The 26108-nt window shown below is 38.5% G+C and overlaps 1 protein-coding gene across 23 annotated transcripts in view; it reads left to right on the top strand.

Annotated features, from left to right (window-relative positions):
* kcnma1a (potassium large conductance calcium-activated channel, subfamily M, alpha member 1a) overlaps window positions 1–26108 on the top strand; it is a 691811-nt gene that overhangs the window by 362443 nt on the left and 303260 nt on the right. For all 23 annotated transcript variants that reach the window (XM_061936588.1, XM_061936904.1, XM_061937671.2 and 20 more), the window contains exons 4-5: window positions 1519–1612; window positions 6753–6864. In XM_061936588.1, the coding sequence (XP_061792572.1) occupies window positions 1519–1612; window positions 6753–6864 (206 nt within the window). The remainder of the gene's footprint in view (window positions 1–1518; window positions 1613–6752; window positions 6865–26108) is intronic.

The following is a 26108-nucleotide window of genomic DNA, read 5'->3' as shown; positions in this document are numbered from 1 at the left end:
CCTAAGAGGGTTTTTTTCCACATTAAATTTATAAATGTCCCTTTCTAATCATTTCAAAGGTGTACATTGGCGGTTATTTAAAAAATTGCCCCATTTAAGCACGTGAATTTTGCATCATGAAGCTCAGGCTAAATTTCCCTTCTTCTGCTAATATTTTTCTTAACTGTATATACACATATAAATATATATATATATATATATATATATATATATATATATATATATATATATATATATATATATATATATATATATATATATATATATATATATATACACACTAGAGATGCGCGGTTTGCGGGCACAACCGCGGAGTCCGCGGATTATCCGCGGATCGGGCGGATGAAATTTAAAAAATTAGATTTTATCCGCGGGTCGGGTCGGGTCGGGCGGTTGAAATAAAAAAAAATTAGATTTTAAATAGATTCAGGCGGGTGGCAGTTAAACCAATTCGGAAATATATATACATAGTTAAATGTTGTTACCCACATACGAAAAACGAGCAGGCACCTGCTGCATATGCCACAACAGAAGAAAAAAAAAAAAAGAGATGGACACTTTTACGGAGCGGAGAAGGGACGCCTCGCCGGGGTCCGGGACCGAGGCCCCTTCCCCCGAGAGGGCCTCACCGGGAGCCGTAGCTGAGGCGATCCGCGAGAAGAGCCCGACGCACCTCCAGGGTCACCACCGCGCCCACCGCACCGACACCCCGCCTCGTCCGCCTTCGCCGCGGCCGGCGTCACGCGCAGCAGGTAAGCAGCTTACCTGCCCGCCACCCCCGTGGCCGGGGGCTCGTAACAGGGGTCACTCCGCGCGCTCCGCCCGCGCAGCTTACCTGCCCGCCACCCCTGTTGCCGGGGGCGCGTAACAGGGGTCACTCCGCGCGCAGTGCGCTCAGGAAAGGGGTGGGGCTCACCCTGGTTGATATAGACAGCAGGACGGTGGCCATGGAAGTCGGAACCCGCTAAGGAGTGTGTAACAACCCACCTGCCGAATCAACTAGCCCTGAAAATGGATGGCGCTGGAGCGTCAGGCCCATACCCGGCCGTCGCCGGCAGCGAGACGCACTTGGAGGTGCGCTCAGCGCGGCTCCCATATGATTGCGCACTGGTGTGCGTCTGGGTCGTGACAACGTGGCACGCGAATGTCTGTGCTGCATTGGATCAGTCTCCTTTCTTTAACAGGCAAAAGCTTTATAACCTCACTAATGCCTTGCATCGTCTATATTAGATATATAACAACGGGCGGGTGCGGGCGGGTGCGGTTCTGATCAAATGTTACATCGGGTGGATGGCGGATGGTTGACGACTTTCTGATGCGGTTGCGGATGAAATAATTGCCTATCCGCGCATCTCTAATACACACATACTTTTTCTTTTTTTCTTTTTTTTTTTTAATAATGTAATATTGATTCCACCCACAGCCATCCTGAGAGAGTGTTTTTATGGCGAAGAAAAAAATATGACCATGATCATTTTTCTTATTGAGTAACGCACGTCTCTCTTTTCTGTCTTCCAGCCCTATAGAGTCCTGTCAGAACTTCTACGAAGACTTCACGTTACAGATCGATATGGCCTTCAACGTCTTCTTCCTGCTTTACTTCGGTCTGCGGGTAAGCTGCACCTTGAATCTCGTGTCGAAAGAAACAGATTGGAGCTTAGTTTTGTGAAAGGCATGTTTTTTATCATCTTATTGTTTTGTTTTTACCTAAGTAATACATACATTTAAATAATGTAAATATGTATTTTTAAAGCATCTCTATTGGTATGGGCATGGCCTCAGATACATACTCAAGTTAGTTGCTATCTTCGCTGCTGGCATTGTTACTCGTTATCACTAGTTGGGGTGTCCCCATACAACTTTTTCCACTTTCGATACGATACCAATATTGGAGCCTTAAGTATTGGTCGATACCGATATTGAGCCGGCACGATATCAGCAGAAGTTATACATACTTTTAATATTCTACAGTCTGTAATGTTAGAAAAATATTGTCAAATAGAGAACAATTGTAGATATGAAAAACACTAAACTACTTATTATATACATGTTAAGTTAAATAATGCGGACACATTTGTTAGTTAAGATTAAAAAAACAACAACTTTTTTTTAATAAAATGTTTTTAATTGATTAGGAATCAATACAAATAATAATCGTAATTAATACACTTTTTTTTTTTTTTTTTTGCCACCCCTACTTATTACTTACATGTATATCTATCATAGCTTCTGTGCTATCATGTACTTAGCTGTTGTGTAGCTGCTCGTTCCTAGTAGCCTATATCCCGTTCTGTGTTTACTTTTTTGTGGAAAAGATCAACCTTGTGTGTTTATTAGAGGACATTTTTAGCTTTGCACAAGTAGGACTTTTTGTATCAAAGTTTATATCGGAGAGTTTAGATGCAAGCCGAGATATTCCGATTTTTTTTTTTTTTTGCTGATATTGGACCGATATTCGATATCAATATCAGATCGGGACACCCCTACTCACGACTGTTTCAGCGAATAACTTTCATTTATACATCACTAATAGTAGGATACTGACCAAAATGGTCTAGGTAAAAATATGCCAAAAAAGTCTCACAAAAAAACGTCCAAAATTTTAATTCTAGCAGTCAACAAGATTGCATGAGTCTGTATCCACAAAAGGCTTGGCTTAGCATCTCGTTTTTTTCTTTGGCTTTTTGCCACACTAATTCCAATCAAAAGGGCGTCCAAAAGGGTGAAGTCCCATCAGTGTGGTCTACAACTATCCCAGCTGCTTTGAGCGTTTTTTTTTTGGTTTTGAGTCTCTAAACTTTACTTATACGGCGACAGGCCATTGGTTTTGCATATTAGGTCGAAACAAAACACCAGATAATGTTTAATAACAGGTGCACAAACCATAATACCTGCATATTGAAGCACAGTACGTCTGACTATGGTAGCCGTATCGCTCCGGCAATCCAACACAGTTTACCAAAGTCGTACTAAAAAATATAGACAGATTTTTGGAGCGCTGTGTGCAGTCTTCTATATTCTCAATGAAACATCAATGTTTTGGTGTTGCTTGCTTACGGGTGCTTGCTAGCATCATTTATTGAACAGGCGTCAACCACATTAATTCAATGTCCATTATTTCCTATTGGAATAATGCTTTTGAAATCCGAACGGAATATTTTACCTTTAAGTATAAGCACATTAAGTTGCTTTTGTGTATGTGATGTATTTTAATTAACCTTTTTTTTTTTTTGCAGAAGAATGTATATTTTTCATCAGGTTTGCCTTGATGATTGCTATGTGCAGTCTTTATAATTCAAACAGGTTATAGTTACAATGTTGTCAGCATTTCTATCTTAGCAAAGAACATTCTGACATCCTAAACATTAAGTGTCAAACTCAAGGACAGAGGGCCAGATTTGGCCTAGCCACTTCATTTTATTTGGCCCTCGAAAGCCTGGAAATAATATGTATCAATAAAGTACAGTAACTTTTCTTACTAAATGTTTTATTTCTTTCTAATTTGGGGGGAAAAAAATGTACTCTATGTAATCGCAAATTATGTTAGTTTAAATATTTTCTAATTATGCAAAAATATATTATAAAACCTTCAAACCGTTTTTAAAAAGAAATGAATACTAATAATACTTAATTTAAAGCAAGTTATCCATCAAATTGTGCAATGTAAAAGTAGCAATAGATTTCATGGTAAAATTGTGAAATTTACTGTGGTTTTTACAGCATTTTTCTCTAAATGAAAAAAACTGTATTTTTTTTTTACTGTAATAAACTTTGGTGCCGATTTGGCATTTACAGTAATACACTGGAAAATCAACAACTGTAGAAAAAAATAATTAAAACTGGCAGCTCAGGTGAAAAAATGTTACTGTAAAATTGCAGTTTTTTTTATTTACAGTAAAAAAACAAATATACATTTTACAGTAAAATTCTGGCAACAGAGCTGCCTTTTTTTTTTTTTTTTTTTTTTTTACCATAAAAACAGCAGTACTGTTTGTACAGTAATATACACTACATTTTGAGGTGAAATTATTGCAATTTACCATATTTTTTTTTACATTTTACTTTTTTTTTAAATCTACTAATAAAATGCATTAAAAAATTGTGTAATAATAATATTCACTGTTAGAAGCGGCCCTCTGGGGCCAAACATAACTACGATGTGGCCCTCAGTGAAAACCACTTTGACACCTCTGGTCTAAACAAACAAATGAATGGTGGGGGTTAAACTATGGAATTCTCTTTACAACGAGATAAAAGATTGTAGAAATATATTCCAATTGGAAAAAAAAATATAAAGACAGAACAATAAGATCATATGGACAGCAAGTGTTTACATTTTGCTTTATATTTATTATTTTACTTATTTTTTGTCTGGTTTTGTATTTGTTTTGTATCATGCACATTCAGATAAATTCTTCAAAATTACAATTAAAACATTTTTGGCTGTATATATGCGCACTAATTGACTGAAAGAGCACGCACTTGGCGCGATGATGTCATGTTATCCATGGAAAAATGCATTTTTAGACAATATAATTTGCCTGAGCGGCTAGGAGACCCCGAGAGTAACAAGCGGTTGCCTTGTTGCCTTTCCATTAAGAACAATAAATTAGTTTTTAGTATACGTTTGCTGGTTTCAAGAAATGTAATGCCGAGCACATATCATTATGTCAAGATAATGGCACTAGCATTTACTTCATTTAAGAATATTTTTCAACATATTGAGCAAAAATGTCTTTTTTTTTTCTACCAAGAAAAGTGCACTTGTTACTAGTGAGAATATACTTATTTTAAGGTATTTTTGGGTTCATTGAAATTAGCTAATTTTACTTGTTTTGGAAAGTCTTGACAAGCCGAATTTTCTTGTTCTATTGGCAGATAATTTTTGCTTAGTTCAAATAAAATACCCTTAATTTTTGTATTTTTTTTCTTTGTTTTTGAACACTGACTTTTTGCTGTGTAGGTGTGTAAATATGTGTTTTGTTGTTAGAGTTTAATTGTCTACTGATCAAAAATGCACATCAATGAAGGAGATAAATAAAAAAATGAATGAATGAGTTACTTATTATGGGTTACTTACGCGCCCACATCCCCAACCACTGCCGTGTTTTAGCAAGTAGGGCTGACGCAAGAGTGGAGTCACTGTTGCTACACTGCAAAAAGTCAGTGTTCAAAAACAAAAACAAAAATACAAAAATTAGGGGTATTTTATTTGAACTAAGCAAAATTATCTGCCAATAGAACGAGAAAATTCGGCTGGTCAAGATTTTCCAAAACAAGTAAAATTAGCTAACCTCAATGAACCCAAAAATACCTTAAAATAAGTATATTCTCACTAATAACAAGTGCACTTTTCTTGGTAGAAAAAAAAAGAGACCTTTTTGCTCAATATATAGAAAAATATTCTTAAATGAAGTAAATGCTAGTGCCATTATCTTGACATAATGATATGCGCTCGGCATCATGATTTTTTTTTTTCATGCTTGAAATAAGAAATTATTACTTTTAAAAAGTAGTTTTATACTTGTGAGTGTTGATGACACAGCTTTGCAACAGTTGATATTCTAGTTTCAAGCATGTTTTACTCAATATAGGTCATAACATCTCAGCAACAAGCTGTAATATCTTACTGAGATCATTTAGGACCAAAACCCTTAAAACAAGTAAAACACTCAAACATGAAATCTGCTTAGTGAGAATAATTCTCTTATCAGACAGAAAATAATCAAATATCACCCTTATTTGAGATATTTAATCTTACTTAAATTTCAGTTTTTGCAGTACACTGCAAAAAGTCAGTGTTCAAAAACAAAAACAGAAAATACAAAAATGAGAGGTATTTTATTTGAACTAAGCAAAATTATCTGCCAATAGAACAAGAAAATTCGGCTGGGTAGAAAAAAAAAGAGAGACTTTTTTGCTCAATGTGTTGAAAAATATTCTTAAATTAAGTAAATGCTAGTGCCATTATCTTGACATCATGATATGCGCTCGGCATCATGATTTTTATTTTCATGCTTGAAATAAGAAATGATTACTTTAAAAAAGTAGTTTTATACTTGTGAGTGTTGATGACACAGCTTTGCAACAGTTGATATTCTAGTTTCAAGCATGTTTTACTCAATATAATCAAATCAAATCAAATCAACTTTATTTATAAAGCACATTTAAAATTTACCACAGGGGTAGCCAAAGTGCTGTACAATGGACAGGTTAAAAGATAAAACGAGTACCGAGCAAACACAACACAACACAAACAGAACACGATAAAAAATAAATAAATAAAATAGAATAAATAAAAACATAAAAACATAAAAACAGGTTCACAGCAGGTGTATTATGGGGCGCCATTGCAGGATGGATATCACTCAGTGTTAAAAGCCATGGAATAAAAGTATGTTTTTAAGAGAGATTTAAAAACAGGAAGAGAGGAGGCTTGTCTAACACTCAGAGGTAGGTCGTTCCAGAGCTTGGGAGCAGCAACGGCGAAAGCTCTGTCACCTCTAAGCTTCTAAGCTAATATAGGTCATAACATCTCAGCAACAAGCTGTAATATCTTACTGAGATCATTTAGGACCAAAACCCTTAAAACAAGTAAAACACTCTAACATAAAATCTGCTTAGTGAGAAGAATAATTTCATAAGACAGAAAATAAGCAAATATCACCCTTATTTGAGATATTTAATCTTACTTAGATTTCAGTTTTTGCAGTTTGTTTTTTGACGAAGGACGTGCATGTTTCTCCTGACAGTTTATCGCAGCCAACGACAAGCTGTGGTTCTGGCTGGAGGTCAACTCGGTGGTCGACTTCTTCACCGTCCCTCCCGTCTTTGTGTCCGTCTACCTAAACAGAAGCTGGCTGGGTGAGTCTAGATGTCTCCATCAGTCTATCACCATTGCAATCCTTTCCCTCCCGCTCTCAACACAAGCCTCCGACCACTCGTCTTTTTTTTCTTTTTTTTCCCCATTTTCCTGTTTGCCCTCAATCTTTACCTGTCAAGCCTCCTTTTTATCACTGCCAATTTGTCCCCCCATCCCCTCCTCTGGTTGCCCATTACTGGGAGTGTGTCTCTCAGGCTCTCTGGCTCCGGGCGGGGCTGCAGTCATCTTTGCCTCATCATGGAAAGTGACAGAGCTCGGTTCCTTTTTGATATTTCAGGGAGCGGACGGGCTAATGGGGAGGAGTGACTCAGAATGGAGCTTTGCTTCTGGATGGGTTTTCCAAAAGAGCTGTGTGTAAACGGTAAATAAAAACAGAATACAATGATTTGCAAATCCTTTTCAACTTATATTCAATTGAATAGACTGCAAAGACAAGATATTTAACGTTCGAACCGGTAAACTTTGTTATTTTTTTTGCAAATATTATCTCATTTGCAACATATTTCAAAAAAGCTGGCACAAGTGGCAAAAAAAAAGACTGATAAAGTTGACTAATGCTCATCAAACACTTATTTGGAACATCCCACAGGTGAACAGGCAAATTGGGAACAGGTGGGTGCCATGATTGGGTATAAAAGTAGATTCCATGAAATGCTCAGTCATTCACAAACAAGGATGGGGCGAGGGTCACCACTTTGTCAACAAATGCGTGAGCAAATTGTTGAACAGTTTAAGAACAACATTTCTCAACCAGCTATTGCAAGGAATTTAGGGATTTCACCATCTACGGTCCGTAATATCATCAAAGGGTTCAGAGAATCTGGAGAAATCACTGCACGTAAGCAGCTAAGCCCGTGACCTTCGATCCCTCAGGCTGTACTGCATCAACAAGCGACATCAGTGTGTAAAGGATATCACCACATGGGCTCAGGAACACTTCAGAAACCCACTGTCAGTAACTACAGTTGGTCGCTACATCTGTAAGTGCAAGTTAAAACTCTCCTGTGCAAGGCAAAACCCGATTTTCAAGTACGCTGCCAACTTGCAGCGTACTTGCAAGTTGGCAAAAAGTGTCAAAATCCTCAAGAATTAGTTTGAAATGAATTAAATTAGCTAATGTGTTAGCATAAAGCTTTAGCATGATGACATAGGAAAAGTTAACAAAGTGTTCTGTGGTCTGATGAGTCCACATTTCAATTTGTTTTTGGAAACTGTGGACGTCGTGTCCTCCGGACCAAAGAGGAAAAGAACCATCCGGATTGTTATAGGCGCAAAGTGAAAAAGCCAGCATCTGTGATGGTATGGGGGTGTTATTAGTGCCCAAGACATGGGTAACTTACACATCTGTGAAGGCGCCATTAATGCTGAAAGGTACTTACAGGTTTTGGAGCAACATATGTTGCCATCCAAGCAATGTCTTTTTCATGGACGCCCCTGCTTATTTCAGCAAGACAATGCCAAGCCACGTGTTACAACAGCTTGGCTTCATAGTAAAAGAGTGCGGGTACTAGACTGGCCTGCCTGTAGTCTCCCATTTAAAATGTGTGGTGCATTATGAAGCCTAAAATAGCACAACGGAGACCCCCGGACTGTTGAACAACTTAAGCTGTACATCAAGCAAGAATGGGAAAGAATTCCACCTGAGAAGCTTAAAAAATGTGTCTCCTCAGTTCCCAAACGTTTACTGAGTGTTGTTAAAAGGAAGGGCCAATTTAACACAGTGGTAAAAATGCCCCGGTGACAACTTTTTTGCAATGTGTTGCTGCCATTAAATTCTAAATTAATGATTATTTGCACACAAAAAATAAATAGTTTCTCAGTTCGAACATTAAATATCTTGTCTTTGCAGTCTATTCAATTGAATATAAGTTGAAAAGGATTTGCAAATCATTGTATTCTGGTTTTATTTACCATTTACACAACGTGCCAACTTTACTGGTATTGTGTATATATATATATATATATATATATATATATATATATATATATATATATATATATATATATATATATATATATATATATATATATATATATATGTATATATATATATATATATATATCTATCAGTGCCTCCGTTCACAACCATGTTGTTACTTAAAATGTATGAATTAAAAAAAAAAAAAAAAATATATATATATATATATATTTTTTTTTTATTACTTAAAATGTATGAATTAAAAATAAAAAAATAAAAAAATAATATATATATATATATATATATATATATATATATATATATATATATATATATATATATATATTTTTTTTTAAATTCATACATTTTAAGTAACACCATGGTTGTGAACGTAGGCACTGTACACAATGGGTGGCTTAAGGTGTGTACATGTATTCATGTAAGTGTCCTAATTCTATTCCTGTGATGCGTATTAAGCATGTTTTTTTCCCAGCATCCCATCTTACTCATTGTCCTGAGGTTTTCTGACCTTACAGAGAGGGTACTGCAAGGTGCATGGTATATTTAAATATGATTTGCATTTTTGAAGACAGGCCAGCCCCTCTAACATTTAAAGTTAAAGTACCAATGATAGTCACACACACACAAGGTGTGGTGAAATTATTCTCTGCATTTGACCCATCACCCTTGTTCACCCCTCTGGGAGGTGAGGGGAGCAGTGAGCAGCAGCGGTGGCCACGCCCGGGAATCATTTTTGGTGATTTAACCCCCAATTCCAACCCTTGATGCTGAGTGCCAAGCAGGGAGGTAATGGCTCCCATTTTTATAGTCTTTGGTATGACTCGACTCGACCTACCGATCCCAGGGCGGACACTCTAACCACTAGGCCACCGAGTAGGTGATCAGTAGGCTCAATTCCACGTAGATTGGGATGTACGAAGGTAACGTGCTTGGATTCATGCGCATACATATATATACATCTGGATATTTTTATCGCAACACGTTTCAGTAAGAAATCCCCGCAAGTCTTAGAAGATTGGTGTTGCCCACTTAGCAACATCTACCGTATTTTTCGGACCATAAGGCGCACTTACCATGAATTGATTAACGTGGACTTAAACAAGTTGAAAAACTTATTGGGGTGTTACCATTTAGTGGTCAATTGTACGGAATATGTACTGTACTGTGCAATCTACTAATAAAAAGTCTCAATAAGTCAATCAATCAAACTGCCGATGAGCGGGTTTATTCAGGTCTATTTTCGTCGCAGCGTAACTTCAAAATTGTACTGTATTCAGTGATTGTGTTTCTAAACCTTAATACCACTACAACTACTGCAACTACTACTACTAGTACTACTACTTTTTATACTCCGCCTGCCACCACTACTAATATGATTTATAAAAATCATAATAAATATGTTTACTTTAATATATTTTTATCTAATCATTGACATGAAAGTAATATTTAAAAGGTACTTCTAAATTAATCAGTTTAATTATTTATGAATTATGTGTGTTGTTTTTATTATGGACTGCAATGTCCCTTTGGGACAGAGGACCCTATTGTATTTTGTGCGTTTTATTATTATTATTATTATTCCGCCGCCTCTTTGAGCTCTAATTTGACCCCCTTAACATGCTTCAAAACTCACCATATTTGACACACACATCAGGACTGGCGAAAATTGCCATCTAATGAAAAAAAACAAACCCCAAAACTCACAATTGCGCCCCCTAGGGAAAAACACAGACAAAACCACTTATAACTTCCGGTAGGAATGTCGTAGAGACATGAAACAAAAACTTCTATGTAGGTCTGACTTAGACCGAGATTTCATACGTTGACATCCTTCAGCAAAAAATCAACAGGAAGTTGGCAATTCCCCCTTCAAAACAACATTTTAGTAAAAACAGTCACTTTTGCCTCTTTGAGCTGTAATTTGACCCTCTTAACATGCTTCAAAACTCACCATATTTGACACACACATCAGGACTGGCGAAAATTGCCATCTAATGAAAAAAAACAAACCCCAAAACTCAAAATTGCGCCCCCTAGGGAAAAACACAGACAAAACTGCTTATAACTTCCGGTAGGAATGTCGTAGAGACATGAAACAAAAACTTCTATGTAGGTCTGACTTAGACCTAGATTTCATACGTTGACATCCTTCAGCAAAAATCAACAGGAAGTTGGCAATTCCCCCTTCAGAACAACATTTTAGTAAAAACAGTCACTTTTGCCTCTTTGAGCTGTAATTTGACCCTCTTAACATGCTTCAAAACTCACCATATTCGACACACACATCAGGACTGGCGAAAATTGCGATCTAATAAAAAAAACAAAAACAAAAAAAACTCAAAATTGCGCTCTAGCGCCCCCTAGGAAAAAACACAGACACAACTGTTTATAACTTCCGGTAGGAATGTCGTAGAGACATGAAACAAAAACTTCTATGTAGGTCTGACTTAGACCTAGATTTCATACGTTGACATCCTTCAGCAAAAATCAACAGGAAGTTGGCAATTCCCCCTTCAGAACAAAATTTTAGTAAAAACAGTCACTTTTGCCTCTTTGAGCTGTATTTTGACCCTCTTAACATGCTTCAAAACTCACCAAACTCTTTATTTATTTTAAATTGCTTTTCAAATGTCTATTCTTGGTGTTGGCTTTTATCAAATACATTTCCCCAAAAAAATGGGACTTATACTCCAGTGCGACTTATATATGTTTTTTCCCTTCTTTATTATGCATTTTTGGCCGGTGCGACTTATACTCCAGTGCGACTTATATATGTTTTTTTCCTTCTTTATTATGCATTTTCGGCCGGTGCGACTTATACTCCGAAAAATACGGTACTAATATGATTACTACTACTACTACTACTACTACTAATAATAATAATACTAAGAAGAAGAAGAAAGAAGAAGAAGAAGATTTTTTTTTTAACTTTAACTTCCATCCATCCATCCATTTTCTACCGCGTAATCGCTTCAAGGTCGCAGTGTAACTTAAAAATTGTACTGTATTAAGTGATTGTGTTTCTAAACCCCAATACCACTACAACTACTGCAACTACTACTACTAGTACTACTACTTTTTATACTCAGCCTGCCACCACTACTAATATGATTTATAAAAATCATAATAAATATGTTTACTTTAATATATTTTTATCTAATCATAGACATGAAAGTAATATTTAAAATGTACTTCTAAGTTAATCAGTTTAATTATTTATGAATTATGTGTGTTGTTTTTATTAGGGACCGCAATGTCCCTTTGGGACAGAGGACCCTATTGTATTTTGTGCGTTTTATTATTATTATTATTATTCCGCCGCCTCTTTGAGCTGTAATTTGACCCCCTTAACATGCTTCAAAACTCACCATATTTGACACACACATCAGGACTGGCGAAAATTGCCATCTAATGAAAAAAAACAAACCCCAAAACTCAAAATTGCGCCCCCTAGGGAAAAACACAGACAGAACTGCTTATAACTTCCGGTAGGAATGTCGTAGAGACATGAAACAAAAACTTCTATGTAGGTCTGACTTAGACCTAGATTTCATACGTTGACATCCTTCAGCAAAAATCAACAGGAAGTTGGCAATTCCCCCTTCAGAACAAAATTTTAGTAAAAACAGTCACTTTTGCCTCTTTGAGCTGTAATTTGACCCTCTTAACATGCTTCAAAACTCACCATATTTGACACACACATCAGGACTGGCGAAAATTGCCATCTAATAAAAAAAAAAAAAAAAAACCCAAAACTCAAAATTGCGCTCTAGCGCCCCCTAGGAAAAAACACAGACACAACTGTTTATAACTTCCGGTAGGAATGTCGTAGAGACATGAAACAAAAACTTCTATGTAGGTCTGAATTAGACCTAGATTTCATACCTGGACATCCTTCAGCAAAAATCAACAGGAAGTTGGCAATTCCCCCTTCAGAACAAAATTTTAGTAAAAACAGTCACTTTTGCCTCTTTGAGCTGTAATTTGACCCTCTTAAAATGCTTCAAAACTCACCAAACTCTTTATTTATTTTAAATTGCTTTTCAAATGTCTATTCTTGGTGTTGGCTTTTATCAAATACATTTCCCCCAAAAATGCGACTTATACTCCAGTGCGACTTATATGTGTTTTTTTCCTTCTTTATTATGCATTTTCGGCAGGTGCGACTTATACTCCAGTGCGACTTATACTCCGAAAAATGCGGTAGTTTTTCATGTTTTTTTTACTCACTTGCGCCATAGAGTCTAAGCTCACAATGATCCATCACTGCAATAGTACCTCACGCACACACACACACACACACACACACACACACACACACACACACACACACACACACACACACACACACACACACACACGCACGCACGCACGCACACGTGCATATATACCCCGGCGGTCTTGCATGAGCAGCCTGGAAAACACCCTAACCTGTATTACATAACGACCTACTTTTATGTGGTAGTTCAGAGTATTGTGACCTAAATTACACTGCAGTACAAAGGCTTTTCGCCTTGCTCGGGTGCAGAGCTCCTTGCTTATAATACCGTGAATAACACGGCTACCTCAAGACCTAGGCTAAATAATAACATAGAGCGTGCATGTGCTTTCACAATATAATGAAGTGATGACTTTGTCACGACACAGGAATAAAGTAGTGTGATGATAAGGTGATAGTAGTCTGTCAACGACCACTTCATTAGGTACATTTAGTGAGCTCCAATACAAGATGTAATTATAGTAATAATAGAACACACTTTTGTAGACAAAGAGCCATAAATTTTTTTGTTCCACAATGTCAAATGAGCTGTGCCCAATCTGCCTTAGTATGTATATTTATAAACAATTTGTACAAATAAAGGCATCCCCTCTACAATATATATATATACAAACCCCGTTTCCATATGAGTTGGGAAATTGTGTTAGATGTAAATATAAACGGAATACAATGATTTGCAAATCCTTTTCAACCCATATTCAGTTGAATGCAAAACAAAGACAAGATATTTGATGTTCAAAAACTTTATTTTTTTTTTGCAAATAATAATTAACTTAGAATTTCATGGCTGCAACACGTGCCAAAGTAGTTGGGAAAGGGCATGTTCACCACTGTGTTACATGGCCTTTCCTTTTAACAACACTCAGTAAACGTTTGGGAACTGAGGAGACACATTTTTTAAGCTTCTCAGGTGGAATTCTTTCCCATTCTTGCTTGATGTACAGCGTAAGTTGTTCAACAGTCCGGGGGTCTCCGTTGTGGTATTTTAGGCTTCATAATGCGCCACACATTTTCAATGGGAGACAGGTCTGGACTACAGGCAGGCCAGTCTAGTACCTGCACTCTTTTACTATGAAGCCATGTAACACGTGGCTTGGCATTGTCTTGCTGAAATAAGCAGGGGCGTCCATGGTAACGTTGCTTGGAGGGCAACATATGTTGCTCCAAAACCTGTATGTACCTTTCAGCATTAATAGCGCCTTCACAGATGTGTAAGTTACCCATGTCTTGGGCACTAATACACCCCCATACCATCACACATGCTGGCTTTTCAACTTTGCGCCTATAACAATCCGGATGGTTCTTTTCCTCTTTGGTCCGGAGGACACGACGTCCACAGTTTCCAAAAACAATTTGAAATGTGTACTCGTCAGACCACAGAACACTTTTCCACTTTGTATCAGTCCATCTTAGATGAGCTCAGGCCCAGCAAAGCCGACGGCGTTTCTGGGTGTTGTTGATAAACGGTTTTCGCCTTGCATAGGAGAGTTTTAACTTGCTCTTACAGATGTAGCGACCAACTGTAGTTACTGACAGTGGGTTTCTGAAGTGTTCCTGAGCCCATGTGGTGATATCCTTTACACACTGATGTCGCTTGTTGATGCAGTACACCCTGAGGGATCGAAGGTCACGGGCTTAGCTGCTTACGTGCAGTGATTTCTCCAGATTCTCTGAACCCTTTGATGATATTACGGACCGTAGATGGTGAAATCCCTAAATTCCTTGCAATAGCTGGTTGAGAAAGGTTTTTCTTAAACTGTTCAACAATTTGCTCACGCATTTGTTGACAAAGTGGTGACCCTCGCCCCATCCTTGTTTGTGAATGACTGAGCATTTCACGGAATCTACTTTTTTACCCAACCATGGCACCCACCTGTTCCCAATTAGCCTGCACACCTGTGGGATGTTCCAAATAAGTGTTTGATGAGCATTCCTCAACTTTATCAGTATTTATTGCCACCTTTCCCAACTTCTTTGTCACGTGTTGCTGGCATCAAATTCTAAAGTTAATGATTATTTGCACAGAAAAAAAATGTTTATCAGTTTGAACATCAAATATGTTGTCTTTGTAGCATATTCAACTGAATATGGGTTGAAAATGATTTGCAAATCATTGTATTCCGTTTATATTTACATCTAGCACAATTTCCCAACTCATATATATATATATATATATATATATATATATATATATATATATATATATATATATATATATATATATATATACTTCGCATTTTCCGGACAATAGGGCGCACAGAATTATAAGGCGCATTAAAGGGGTTGTATTATGAGTTTTAATAGTTTTCTGTACACATTTATTTAATGACAGAGGTATTCATTTGATGATAACTTCACTTGTTATTTCGATACAGCACATTAAAAAAAGCATGTTTTATAAGCAGCATAAAATAACATTATTTTGGCTTGCATTGCTGTTCAATCAGATTATGAAATGAATAAAACGGTCTTATAAAGGAATGCAAAAATAACCAGGTTCCGCGAACTTCACAATCTAATCAAATGACAAAGAATATACCGTATTTTTCGGACCATAGGGCGCACTGCCGATTCATTGTTTATTTATTTTGTAAGGCGTAAGGCGCATTAAAGGGGTCATATTATGATTTTTTTTCTAAAAGTAAAACACTTCCTTGTGGTCTACATAACATGTAATGGTAGTTCTTTGGTCAAAATGTTGCATAGATGATGTTTTACAGATCATCTTCAAGCCACTTAAGGATGCCCCGTTTTGTGGGCGGGTCTTATTTACGTGGCTCACCTTCGACGGCGTCTTCTCCCCGCCATCTTTGTTGTAGCGGTGTAGCGTGCAAGGACGGAAGTGGAAGAAGTGTCAAAAGATGGAGCTAACTGTTTTAATGACATTCAGACTTTACTTCAATCAATAACGAAGCAGCATATCCTCATCCGTGGCTCACTAGTGCAGGGGTCGGCAACCTTTACCAGTCAAAGAGCCATTTTGACCAGTTTCACAAATTATAGAAAACAATGGGAGCCGCAAAAATTTTTGAAATTTTAAATGAAATAACACTGCATACAAAGTTTTTTTTATTGCTTTGTGCTATGTATAAACCAGGGGTCTCAGACACGCTGCCCACACCTTTTATGGAATTTTTAAGCTGGTGCGGCACGCGGGTTTTATGAATAGCGGTTGTCAGCGACATGCGTGTCGTGATGATACAGCATATAGCACCCACAACAGCCAGCGTGCCTGATCAGCCACATGTTGAATGGGGCTTCCGCTTGCTCACGTGGGTGACAGCAAGGCAAACTTACTCAACAACCACACAGGTTACACTGACGGTGGCGTTATAAAAAAAAACTTTAACACTCTTACTAATAATGCGCCACACTGTGAACCCACACCAAACAAGAATGACAAACATCTGCACCGTAACACAACATAAACACAACAGGACAAATACCCAGAATCCCATGCAGCCCTAACTTTTCCGGGCTACATTATACACCCCCGCGACCAAACCCCGCCCACCTCAACCGACGCACAGAGAAGGGGGGGGGTTGATGTGTGAGGGAGCAGGCTTGGGGTGGGGGCGGGGTTTGGTGGTAGCAGGGGTGTATAATGTAGCCCGGAAGAGTCAGGGCTGCATGGGATTCTAGGTGTTTGTTCTGTTGTGTTTATGTTGTGTTAAGGTGAAGATGTTCTCCCGAAATGTGTTTGTCATTCTTGTTTGGTTTTGGTTCAAAGTGTGGCGCATTATTAGTAAGAGTGTTAAAGTTGTTTTATATGGTCACCGTCAGTGTAACCTGTGTGGCTGTTGACCAAGTATGCCTTGCTGTCACGTACGTGTGCAATCAGATGATGTATATCGTAAATGAAGTGTTGGGCTGGCACGCTGTTAATACAGATTGTAGAGGACGCCAAATGTTGTACCATCATGGCACGCCCTTTTTATAGCTGTAAGGGTGAAAATCGGTGAATAATAATCCCGGGAGTTTTCTGCGAGAGGTACTGAAATCCGGAAGTCTTGCGGGAAAATTGGGGGGTTTCAGCAAGTAAGCTGCTGAGCCGCATCAGAGTGATCAAAGAGCCGCATGCGGCTCCGGAGCCGCGGGTTGCCGACCCCTGCACTAGTGCAACAACAACAACGCCGGAAATGTGTCCCGTGAAAAAGCGTCCGACTGGAACTCTCTTATAACTAAAGTTCCTTGGGTGAATAATGTAAACTCACTACACCGGTAGTTTTTAGCGGAAACTGTCATAGCCGTCATAGCACAAACAATAACACACTTATTTGTTACGGTTTGTACAGGGGAAGAAGATGGCACAGACAGCAGGGACGTCGTTTAACTCTATATTTATTTATATACAATAGTATGAAGTGTGAACTAATCCAAATATGTGTATGGTGTGCGATTAATTCACGTTAATTCCCATGGAATATTTCCAACTTTGAATATTCCCGGAATTTTGCAACCCTAGTCAAAACACAAGAAAACATGATCTTTTACCTTGGAACTTTCTTGTTAAAAAAGTAAAAAAAAACATCTATTATGTAATGTCATCTGCCTTTCTGTCATAATTCCTACATGACTCGGGTGTAAAAAATGATGCAGACCTTTTGACGGTTTCGCCCGCTCCGGCTAAAGAATCCCAGCAGAAATGGCGTCGTGCCGTTCGTTAGATTCGGGTCAAGTCAGGCCTTTGATGGGGATGATGAAATATTTTGAAATTGCCATTCCGCACAGAAGAGCCATCACCTGTCCCGTACCTGGAATAGATAGTTGCGAGTTATTTTGCAAAACGCCAGCATTTTGGTTTAAAAAAGGAAAAAAAACATTTTGTGACAATGGTTTAGGGTTGGAATTGGGGGTTAAATCACCAAAAATGATACCCGGGCGTGGCCACCGCTGCTGCTCACTGCTCCCCTCACCTACCAGGGGGTGAACAAGGGTGATGAGTCAAATGCAGAGGACTAATTTCACCACACTTAGTGTATGTGAGTGTGTGAAAATCATTGGTACTTTAACTTTAACTTTAAAAACTAACGATAAAGGTGAAGTTATAAGTCGATACTACAATGATTACATAGATATTTGTTATCGTCACAAAATGTTTTTTTCCTTTTTTAAATGTTATATTATGTTTATAAACTCAGGAAATACGTCCCTGGACACATGAGGATTTTGACTATGATCAATGTATGATCCTGTAACTTCTTGGTATCAGATCGATAACTAAATGTGTGGTATCATTCAAAACTAATGCAAAGTATCCAAACAACAGGGAAAACGGACGCACTTTGGCCTAAAAACTGACGATAACTCTGAAACGCCCTCAGGAAGCAGCAGCTAACGTCCATCCGCAGTCGGCAGTGTTTTAGCAACTTCTAAATCACTAATCCTCATCTCCATGGCGACAAATAAAGTACGTTTCTTACAAGTATCATCCCTGCAGGACGAGGAATAGCTAATCATGCTTCACTACACACCGTAGCTCACCGGCGTCACAATGTACAAACCCTGTTTCCATATGAGTTGGGAAATTGTGTTAGATGTAAATATAAACGGAATACAATGATTTGCAAATCATTTTCAACCCATATTCAGTTGAATATGCTACAAAGACAACATATTTGATGTTCAAACTGATAAACTTTTTTTTTTTTGCAAATAATCATTAACTTTAGAATTTGATGCCAGCAACACGTGACAAAAAAGTTGGGAAAGGTGGCAATAAATACTGATAAAGTTGAGGAATGCTCATCAAACACTTATTTGGAACATCCCACAGGTGAACAGGCAAATTGGGAACAGGTGGGTGCCATGATTGGGTATAAAAGTAGATTCCATGAGATGCTCAGTCATTCACAAACAAGGATGGGGCGAGGGTCACCACTTTGTCAACAAATGCGTGAGCAAATTGTTGAACAGTTTAAGAAAAACCTTTCTCAACCAGCTATTGCAAGGAATTCAGGGATTTCACCATCTACGGTCCGTAATATCATCAAAGGGTTCAGAGAATCTGGAGAAATCACTGCACGTAAGCAGCTAAGCCCGTGACCTTCGATCCCTCAGGCTGTACTGCATCAGCAAGCGACATCAGTGTGTAAAGGATATCACCACATGGGCTCAGGAACACTTCAGAAACCCACAATCAGTAAGTACATTTGGTCGCTACATCTGTAAGTGCAAGTTAAAACTCTCCTATGCAAGGCGAAAACCGTTTATCAACAACACCCAGAAACGCCGTCGGCTTCGCTGGGCCTGAGCTCATCTAAGATGGACTGATACAAAGTGGAAAAGTGTTTGTGGTCTGACGAGTCCACATTTCAAATTGTTTTTGGAAACTGTGGACGTCGTGTCCTCCGGACTAAAGAGGAAAAGAACCATCCGGATTGTTATAGGTGCAAAGTTGAAAAGCCAGCATCTGTGATGGTATGGGGGTGTATTAGTGCCCAAGACATGGGTAACTTACACATCTGTGAAGGCGCCATTAATGCTGAAAGGTACATACAGGTTTTGGAGCAACATATGTTGCCATTGAAGCAATGTTACCATGGACGCCCCTGCTTATTTCAGCAAGACAATGCCAAGCCACGTGTTACATCAATGTGGCTTCATAGTAAAAGAGTGCGGGTACTAGACTGGCCTGCCTGTAGTCCAGACCTGTCTCACATTGAAAATGTGTGGCGCATTATGAAGCCTAAATTACCACAACGGAGACCCCCGGACTGTTGAACAACTTAATCTGTACATCAAGCAAGAATGGGAAATAATTCCACCTGAGAAGCTTCAAAAATGTGTCTCCTCAGTTCCCAAACGTTTACTGAGTGTTGTTAAAAGGAAAGGTGATGTAACACAGTGGTGAACATGCCCTTTCCCAACTACTTTGGCACGTGTTGCAGCCATGCAATTCTAAGTTAATTATTATTTGCAAACATTTTTTTAAAGTTTATGAGTTTGAACATCAAATATGTTGTCTTTGTAGTGCATTCAACTGAATATGGGTTGAAAAGGATTTGCAAATCATTGTATTCCGTTTATATTTACATCTAACACAATTTCCCAAATCATATGGAAACGGGGTTTGTAAACGAATACCATTGGTGGATCTACACCTGACATCCACTGTAATGATACCAAGTACAAGAGCGTATGTAGTTGATATTACAATGATTACATCGATATTTTTTATCGTCACAAAATTTTTTCTTTTTGTTAAATTCAGATTATGTTTATAAACTCAGGAAATACGTCCCTGGACACATGAGGACTTACTTAGAACCAATATATGATCCTGTAACTACTTGGAATCGGATCGATACCTACATTTGTGGTATCATCCAAAACTAATGTACAGTATCCAAACAACAGAAGAATAAGTGATTATTACATTTTAACCATACTTGCCAACCCTCCCGGATTTTCCGGGAGACTCCCGAAATTCAGCGCCTCTCCCGAAAACCTCCCGGGACAAATTTTCTCCCGAAATTCAGGCGGACTCAGGTCCTCCACAATATAAAAAAGCGTACCTGCCCAATCACGTTATAACTATAGAATGATGGAGGGCGAGTTCTTGGTTTCTTATGTGGGTTTATTGTTAGGCAGTTTCATTAACGTCCTCCCAGCGTGGCAACAACACACAACAACAGCAGTCACTTTTTTGTATACCGTAAAGCAGTTCGTCTGCCGTAAACAGCAATGTTGTGACACTCTTAAACAGGACAATACTGTCATCTAGTGCATTTGATGAAAGCACTTTTGTGCGTGCCACACAGCAATGCATCATCAGAGAGGGTGTTCAGCATGGTTCGAAAAATAGTGACAGAGAATAGAACAAGGATGGACAATTCAACCCTTAACTCAACAATGAGTAGATGAGTGTTATGTGTGTGTATATGTGTAAATTGTCAGAGACATTTTAAAACAAGCTATGAGTGCACTTTTGTGCATGATGTCACTAAGATGACGTATCAAAACAACACTAAATTAAAGTGCACTTTTTGTACAGAACGCCACTCCTATAGTTTAAAACAAATAAAGTGCACTTTTGTGCATGATGTCACACAAGATATTTCAATAAGTGTCAAATAAAAATAAGCTGCATAATAGGAAATCAAATAGTGTATGTCCTTCGCTATGTGGTAGGTTCCTGCGGACGTTATCTCCTTTTTTCATACAGTGTTGATGTAGAAATGGTTGCCTCGGCATTTTGTTGGTGTGGCACCGAACGGAGATGTTGACATGCGGAGTTTCAAGCACTCGTCAACAATGTTCCCTCTAATTTTTCATGTGTGTGAGCAAAGGCAAAAAGTCCCTGAGCCTTCAGTGGAGCCCATGTGAGCAACATCAGACGTGCACACTGTGGCTACACCAGCAGCACAAACCTGACTAAATAACAAGTTCAATCTCCATCCATCCATCCATTTTCTACCGCTTGTCCCTTTCGGGGTCGCGGGGGGTGCTGGAGCCTATCTCAGCTGCATTCGGGCGGAAGGCGGGGTACACCCTGGACAAGTCCCCACCTCATCGCAGGGCCAACACAGATAGACAGACAACATTCTCTTATTATTATAATCAAATGACAGCAGTCATTTCCATGAGGTTATTTTCTAATATAAGTGTTTAGGCCCACTTACAATGACAATAACAAAAAATATTGTTTTTCATGAACTGTGTACTTGTATTGTTTGTCTGGGTGGAGGTCCTGCTTTGGAAATAATTTGTACCCCCTTCAGACATTGCATTTAGTTCCCATTAAAACATTCACATGTTGCACAATGAGATGTAAGCAGAGGATAATGTGTACATTTCTGCAACTTCCTGTTTGTAAAATATATTTTTATTAGTATTTTTTTAATATACTAACAGCATTTCATGATTAATATTTATAAATTAAGATTCCTAATAAATGACACTAGAATAAGCACACATTTGATTGGTATATCATAGTGTAACGACCTGGAATGACACTTTAGGTGCGGTGTTGGAGTTGTCCGACTTTTTGTGTGGCACACGGACACGACAGAGAAAACAGTTTTGTCATCATTGTTCAAATATTGTAACGTCTGTCGAGACGCTTTGAGGACATGAATTCTATCCATCACTTTACTGAGCAAAACTCTTTATTGTCGGCCATAAACACATCACCAAAACATTAGTAAAAAAAATGATATCTAGCAAAAGTGATCATTTTCTGCAGTACAAACCAGACCAAAAGCAACTTTGTTATATCAACAGCAGCCGCTTGCTCTTTCTCACTTGCGCCAACACATGCACATATGGCACTTAGCCAGTGATGCGTTTACAGCCAACCCCCTCCCCCCACCTCCCGAAATCGGAGGTCTCAAGGTTGGCAAGTATGATTTTAACAGAAGTGTAGATAGAACATGTTGAAACAGAAAATAGGCAGATATTAACAGTAAATGAACAAGTGGATTAATAATCCATTTTTTACAGCGTGTCCCTTATAATGTTGACAAAATACTAGAATGATAAATGACACAATATGTTACTGCATATGACTAATTAGTAGCCTTTGTTTGTTTACTTACGACTAAAAGACAAGTTGTCTAGTATGTTCACTATTTTATTAAAGGACAAAAGTGTTCTTCGATTGCAATAATAAACATGTTTAATGTACTGTAAGATTTTTTGTTAAAATAAAGCCAATAATGCAATTTTTTGTGTTCCCCTTTGTTTTAGAAAAGTATCGAAACACTTTTTGGTACCGGTACCAAAATATTGGTATATTGCTTCAATATACAAACTTGTCTATTTACATTATTTCAAGCATACACATGTTAATTTCTGTGACGTCGGACCTCTATAACCACGGTAACAGAACCCCGACTGGCGTATGACCCGAGTGTGTGTTTACTGGTGGTAATCTCTCCCACATGCCACAGGCTTCATAAACCATCGCTTATGAAATGAACAGTATGCATATCTGCTGCCCCGGCCCGGCCGGCATAGAAGCTTCCGGAATACTAATGAGGCGGGTCCGAGGCACTTTTTGCCATGCACGCCGTGATGACTTCGGACAGGACGCCGTGATTAATAGACGGGGAATCGTGTCGCGTGGAATTCCACTTGCACGATTAATCATAGACCAAATTAGATTCAAGCAGGGGTGGGGGGCGTAATGTTTTTTTTATTTTAATTATCCTCTTCTTTTTTTGCCTCATAATGACACTAATGACTGCACATGCATAGTTAGTTCATGCTCCTACTTGGACATGTGCATTATTTACACCTGGTGGAAGAGAAAAGGGAGAATACAGTGATGGAAGACAGAAATTCATCTTATTTAACTGATTCCAAATGGGCTTTGCATGTGACTCTCCGTAGATATTCCCCCCTCTTTTTTTTTAATCTCAGTCACTGTTGGTTTAGTCATATTTCTCCATATAGAATCCATGAATTCATCATGATCTTATTAAAGTATACAGCAGCACTGGCTCTTACAATGCAGCCTTCTACTGCCTCCCAGTGGTGACTAAGTGTACTGCAGGTGTTTTTCTGCAACAGGCTCAGAGTACCTGACATGGGGATTAAGATCCTTTTTCTAGCCTCACATATACATTTAGGGTAAACATACAAATGTATGTACATTTCATCTTATAGGATAAAAGCAGATGTTTTGGTATGTAATAGAGGCACCAATGCACCATATATTAATAATAAGGTACAATGTAGAGTATGGTAATTGTTATTAATGTCAGATAATAATAAGGGTGTGCATGGCGTAGTGGGTAGAGCAACCGTGCCAGAAACCAGAGGGTTGCAGGTTCGCTCCCCGCCTCTTCCTTCCAAAAATCACTGCCGTTGTGTCCTTGGGCGGGACACTCACCCTTTGCCCCCGGTGCCACTCACACCGGTGAACTGAATGATGAATGATAGGTGGTGGTCGGAGGGGCCGTTGGCGCAAATTGCAGCCATGCTTCCGTCAGTCTACCCCAGGGCAGCTGTGGCTATGAGAGTAGCTTACCACCACCAGGTGTGAATGAATGATGGGTTCCACATGTAAAGCGACTTTGGGTACTTAGAAAAGCGCTATATAAATCCCAGTTATTATTATTATTATATTTTATTTATAGAGCACAATTTGTACGCGAGCCAATTCCAAGTGCTTTAATGAAAAGGAAAAGAAGGACAACTAATTCAAATTAAAATAAAAAATACAATCATAATTAAAGCTGCAAGCGGCGATGGACAGGACCGACTTTGACGGCACATAAAATCCAAACCGGAGCAGTAATTAAAACTCTTTTGTCAACTTTTAATCAGAAGGGTTCAATCTCTCTCCTGTGCTAGTTTGAAGCCGACACGACAAACGCGCTCAGAGGAGATAATTTTTGAAAAAAGGTGACCGTTTTTTTACGAAACTTTTGTTTTGAAGGGGGAATTGCAAACTTCCTGTTGATTTTAGCTGGGGGTTGTCAATACATGAAATGTAGGTCTAAGTGAGAGCTACATAAAGTTTTTTGTTTCATGTATCTACAACATTCCTACTGGAAGTTACAGGCAGTTTTGTCTGAGTTTTCTTCCTAGGAGCAGTTGTGTCTGTGTTTTCTTCCGAGGGGGCGCTAGAGCGCAATTTTGAGTTTTGGGGTTAGGTTTTTTTTATTAGATCGAAATTTTTGCCAGTCCTGATGTGTGTGTCCAGTTTGGTGAGTTTTGAAGCATGTTAAGAGGGTTAAATTACAGCTCAAAAGTGACTGTTTTTACAAAACTTTTGTTTAGAAGGGGGAATTGCAAACTTCCTGTTGATTTTAGCTGGGGGTTGTCAATACATGAAATGTAGGTCTAAGTGAGAGCTACATAAAGGTTTTTGTTTCATGTATCTACGACATTCCTACTGGAAGTTACAGGCAGTTTTGTCTGAGTTTTCTTCTTAGGAGCAGTTGTGTCTGTGTTTTCTTCCTAGGACGCGCTAGAGCGCAATTTTGAGTTTTGAGGTTGGGTTTTTTATTAGATCGAAATTGTTGCCAGTCTTGATGTGTGTGTCCAGTTTGGTGAGTTTTGAAGCATGTTAAGAGGGTTAAATTACAGCTCAAAAGTGACTGTTTTTACAAAAATTTTGTTTAGAAGGGGGAATTGCAAACTTCCTGTAGATTTTTGCTGAAGGATGTCAGTGTATGAAATCTAGGTCTAAGTCAGACCTACATAGAGGTTTTTATTTCATGTCTCTACGACATTCCTACCGGAAGTTACAATCAGTTTCGTCTGTGTTTTCTCCTAGGGGGTGCTAGAGCGCAATTTTGAGTTTTAGGGTTTGGTTTTTTTAATTAGATTGGAATTTTTGCATGTTAAGGGGGTCAAATTACAGCTGAAAGACGCGGCGGTATAATAATAAAGAAAGTAAGAATAAAACGCACAAAATACAATAGGGTCCTCTGTCCCAAAGGGACATTGCGGTCCCTAATTAAAACAATCATAACTAGTTAAAAATCTATCAAATTGTGTCGATGAAATACTTTCAGTTGTCAAATGGACAATTATCATATTTTACGGACCACAGGGCGCACCGGAGGTGGAACCTCCATTTACATTTTCTCTGCCGATGAGCGGGTCTATTCTAGTCTATTTTCATACAAAAGGCTCACCCGATTATAAGGCGCATTAAAGGAGTCATATTATGATTTTTTTCTAAATGTAAAAGACTTCCTTGTGGTCTACATAACATGTAATGGTGGTTCTTTGGTCAAAATGTTGCATAGATGATGTTTTACAGATCATCTTCAACCCGCTTTCCGGTCTTATTTACGTGGCTCACCTTCGACAGCGTCTTCTCCCCGTCATCTTTGTTGTAGCGGTGTAGCGTGCAAGGACGGGAGTGGAAGAAGTGTCAAAAGATGGAGCTAACTGTTTTAATGACATTCAGACTTTACTTCAATCAATAACGGAGCAGCATCTCCTCATCCGTGGCTCACTAGTGCAACAACAAGGTCGGAGATATGTCCCGTGAAAAAGCGTACGACTGGAACTCTCTAATAACTAAAGTTCCTTGGGTGAATAAT

This window comes from Nerophis lumbriciformis, linkage group LG02 (assembly GCF_033978685.3).
Source record: "Nerophis lumbriciformis linkage group LG02, RoL_Nlum_v2.1, whole genome shotgun sequence".
Classification (NCBI taxonomy): Eukaryota; Metazoa; Chordata; class Actinopteri; order Syngnathiformes; family Syngnathidae; genus Nerophis; species Nerophis lumbriciformis.
Note: the sequence above shows the minus strand (reverse complement) of the source record. Positions and strands in the feature narration are given on the sequence as shown.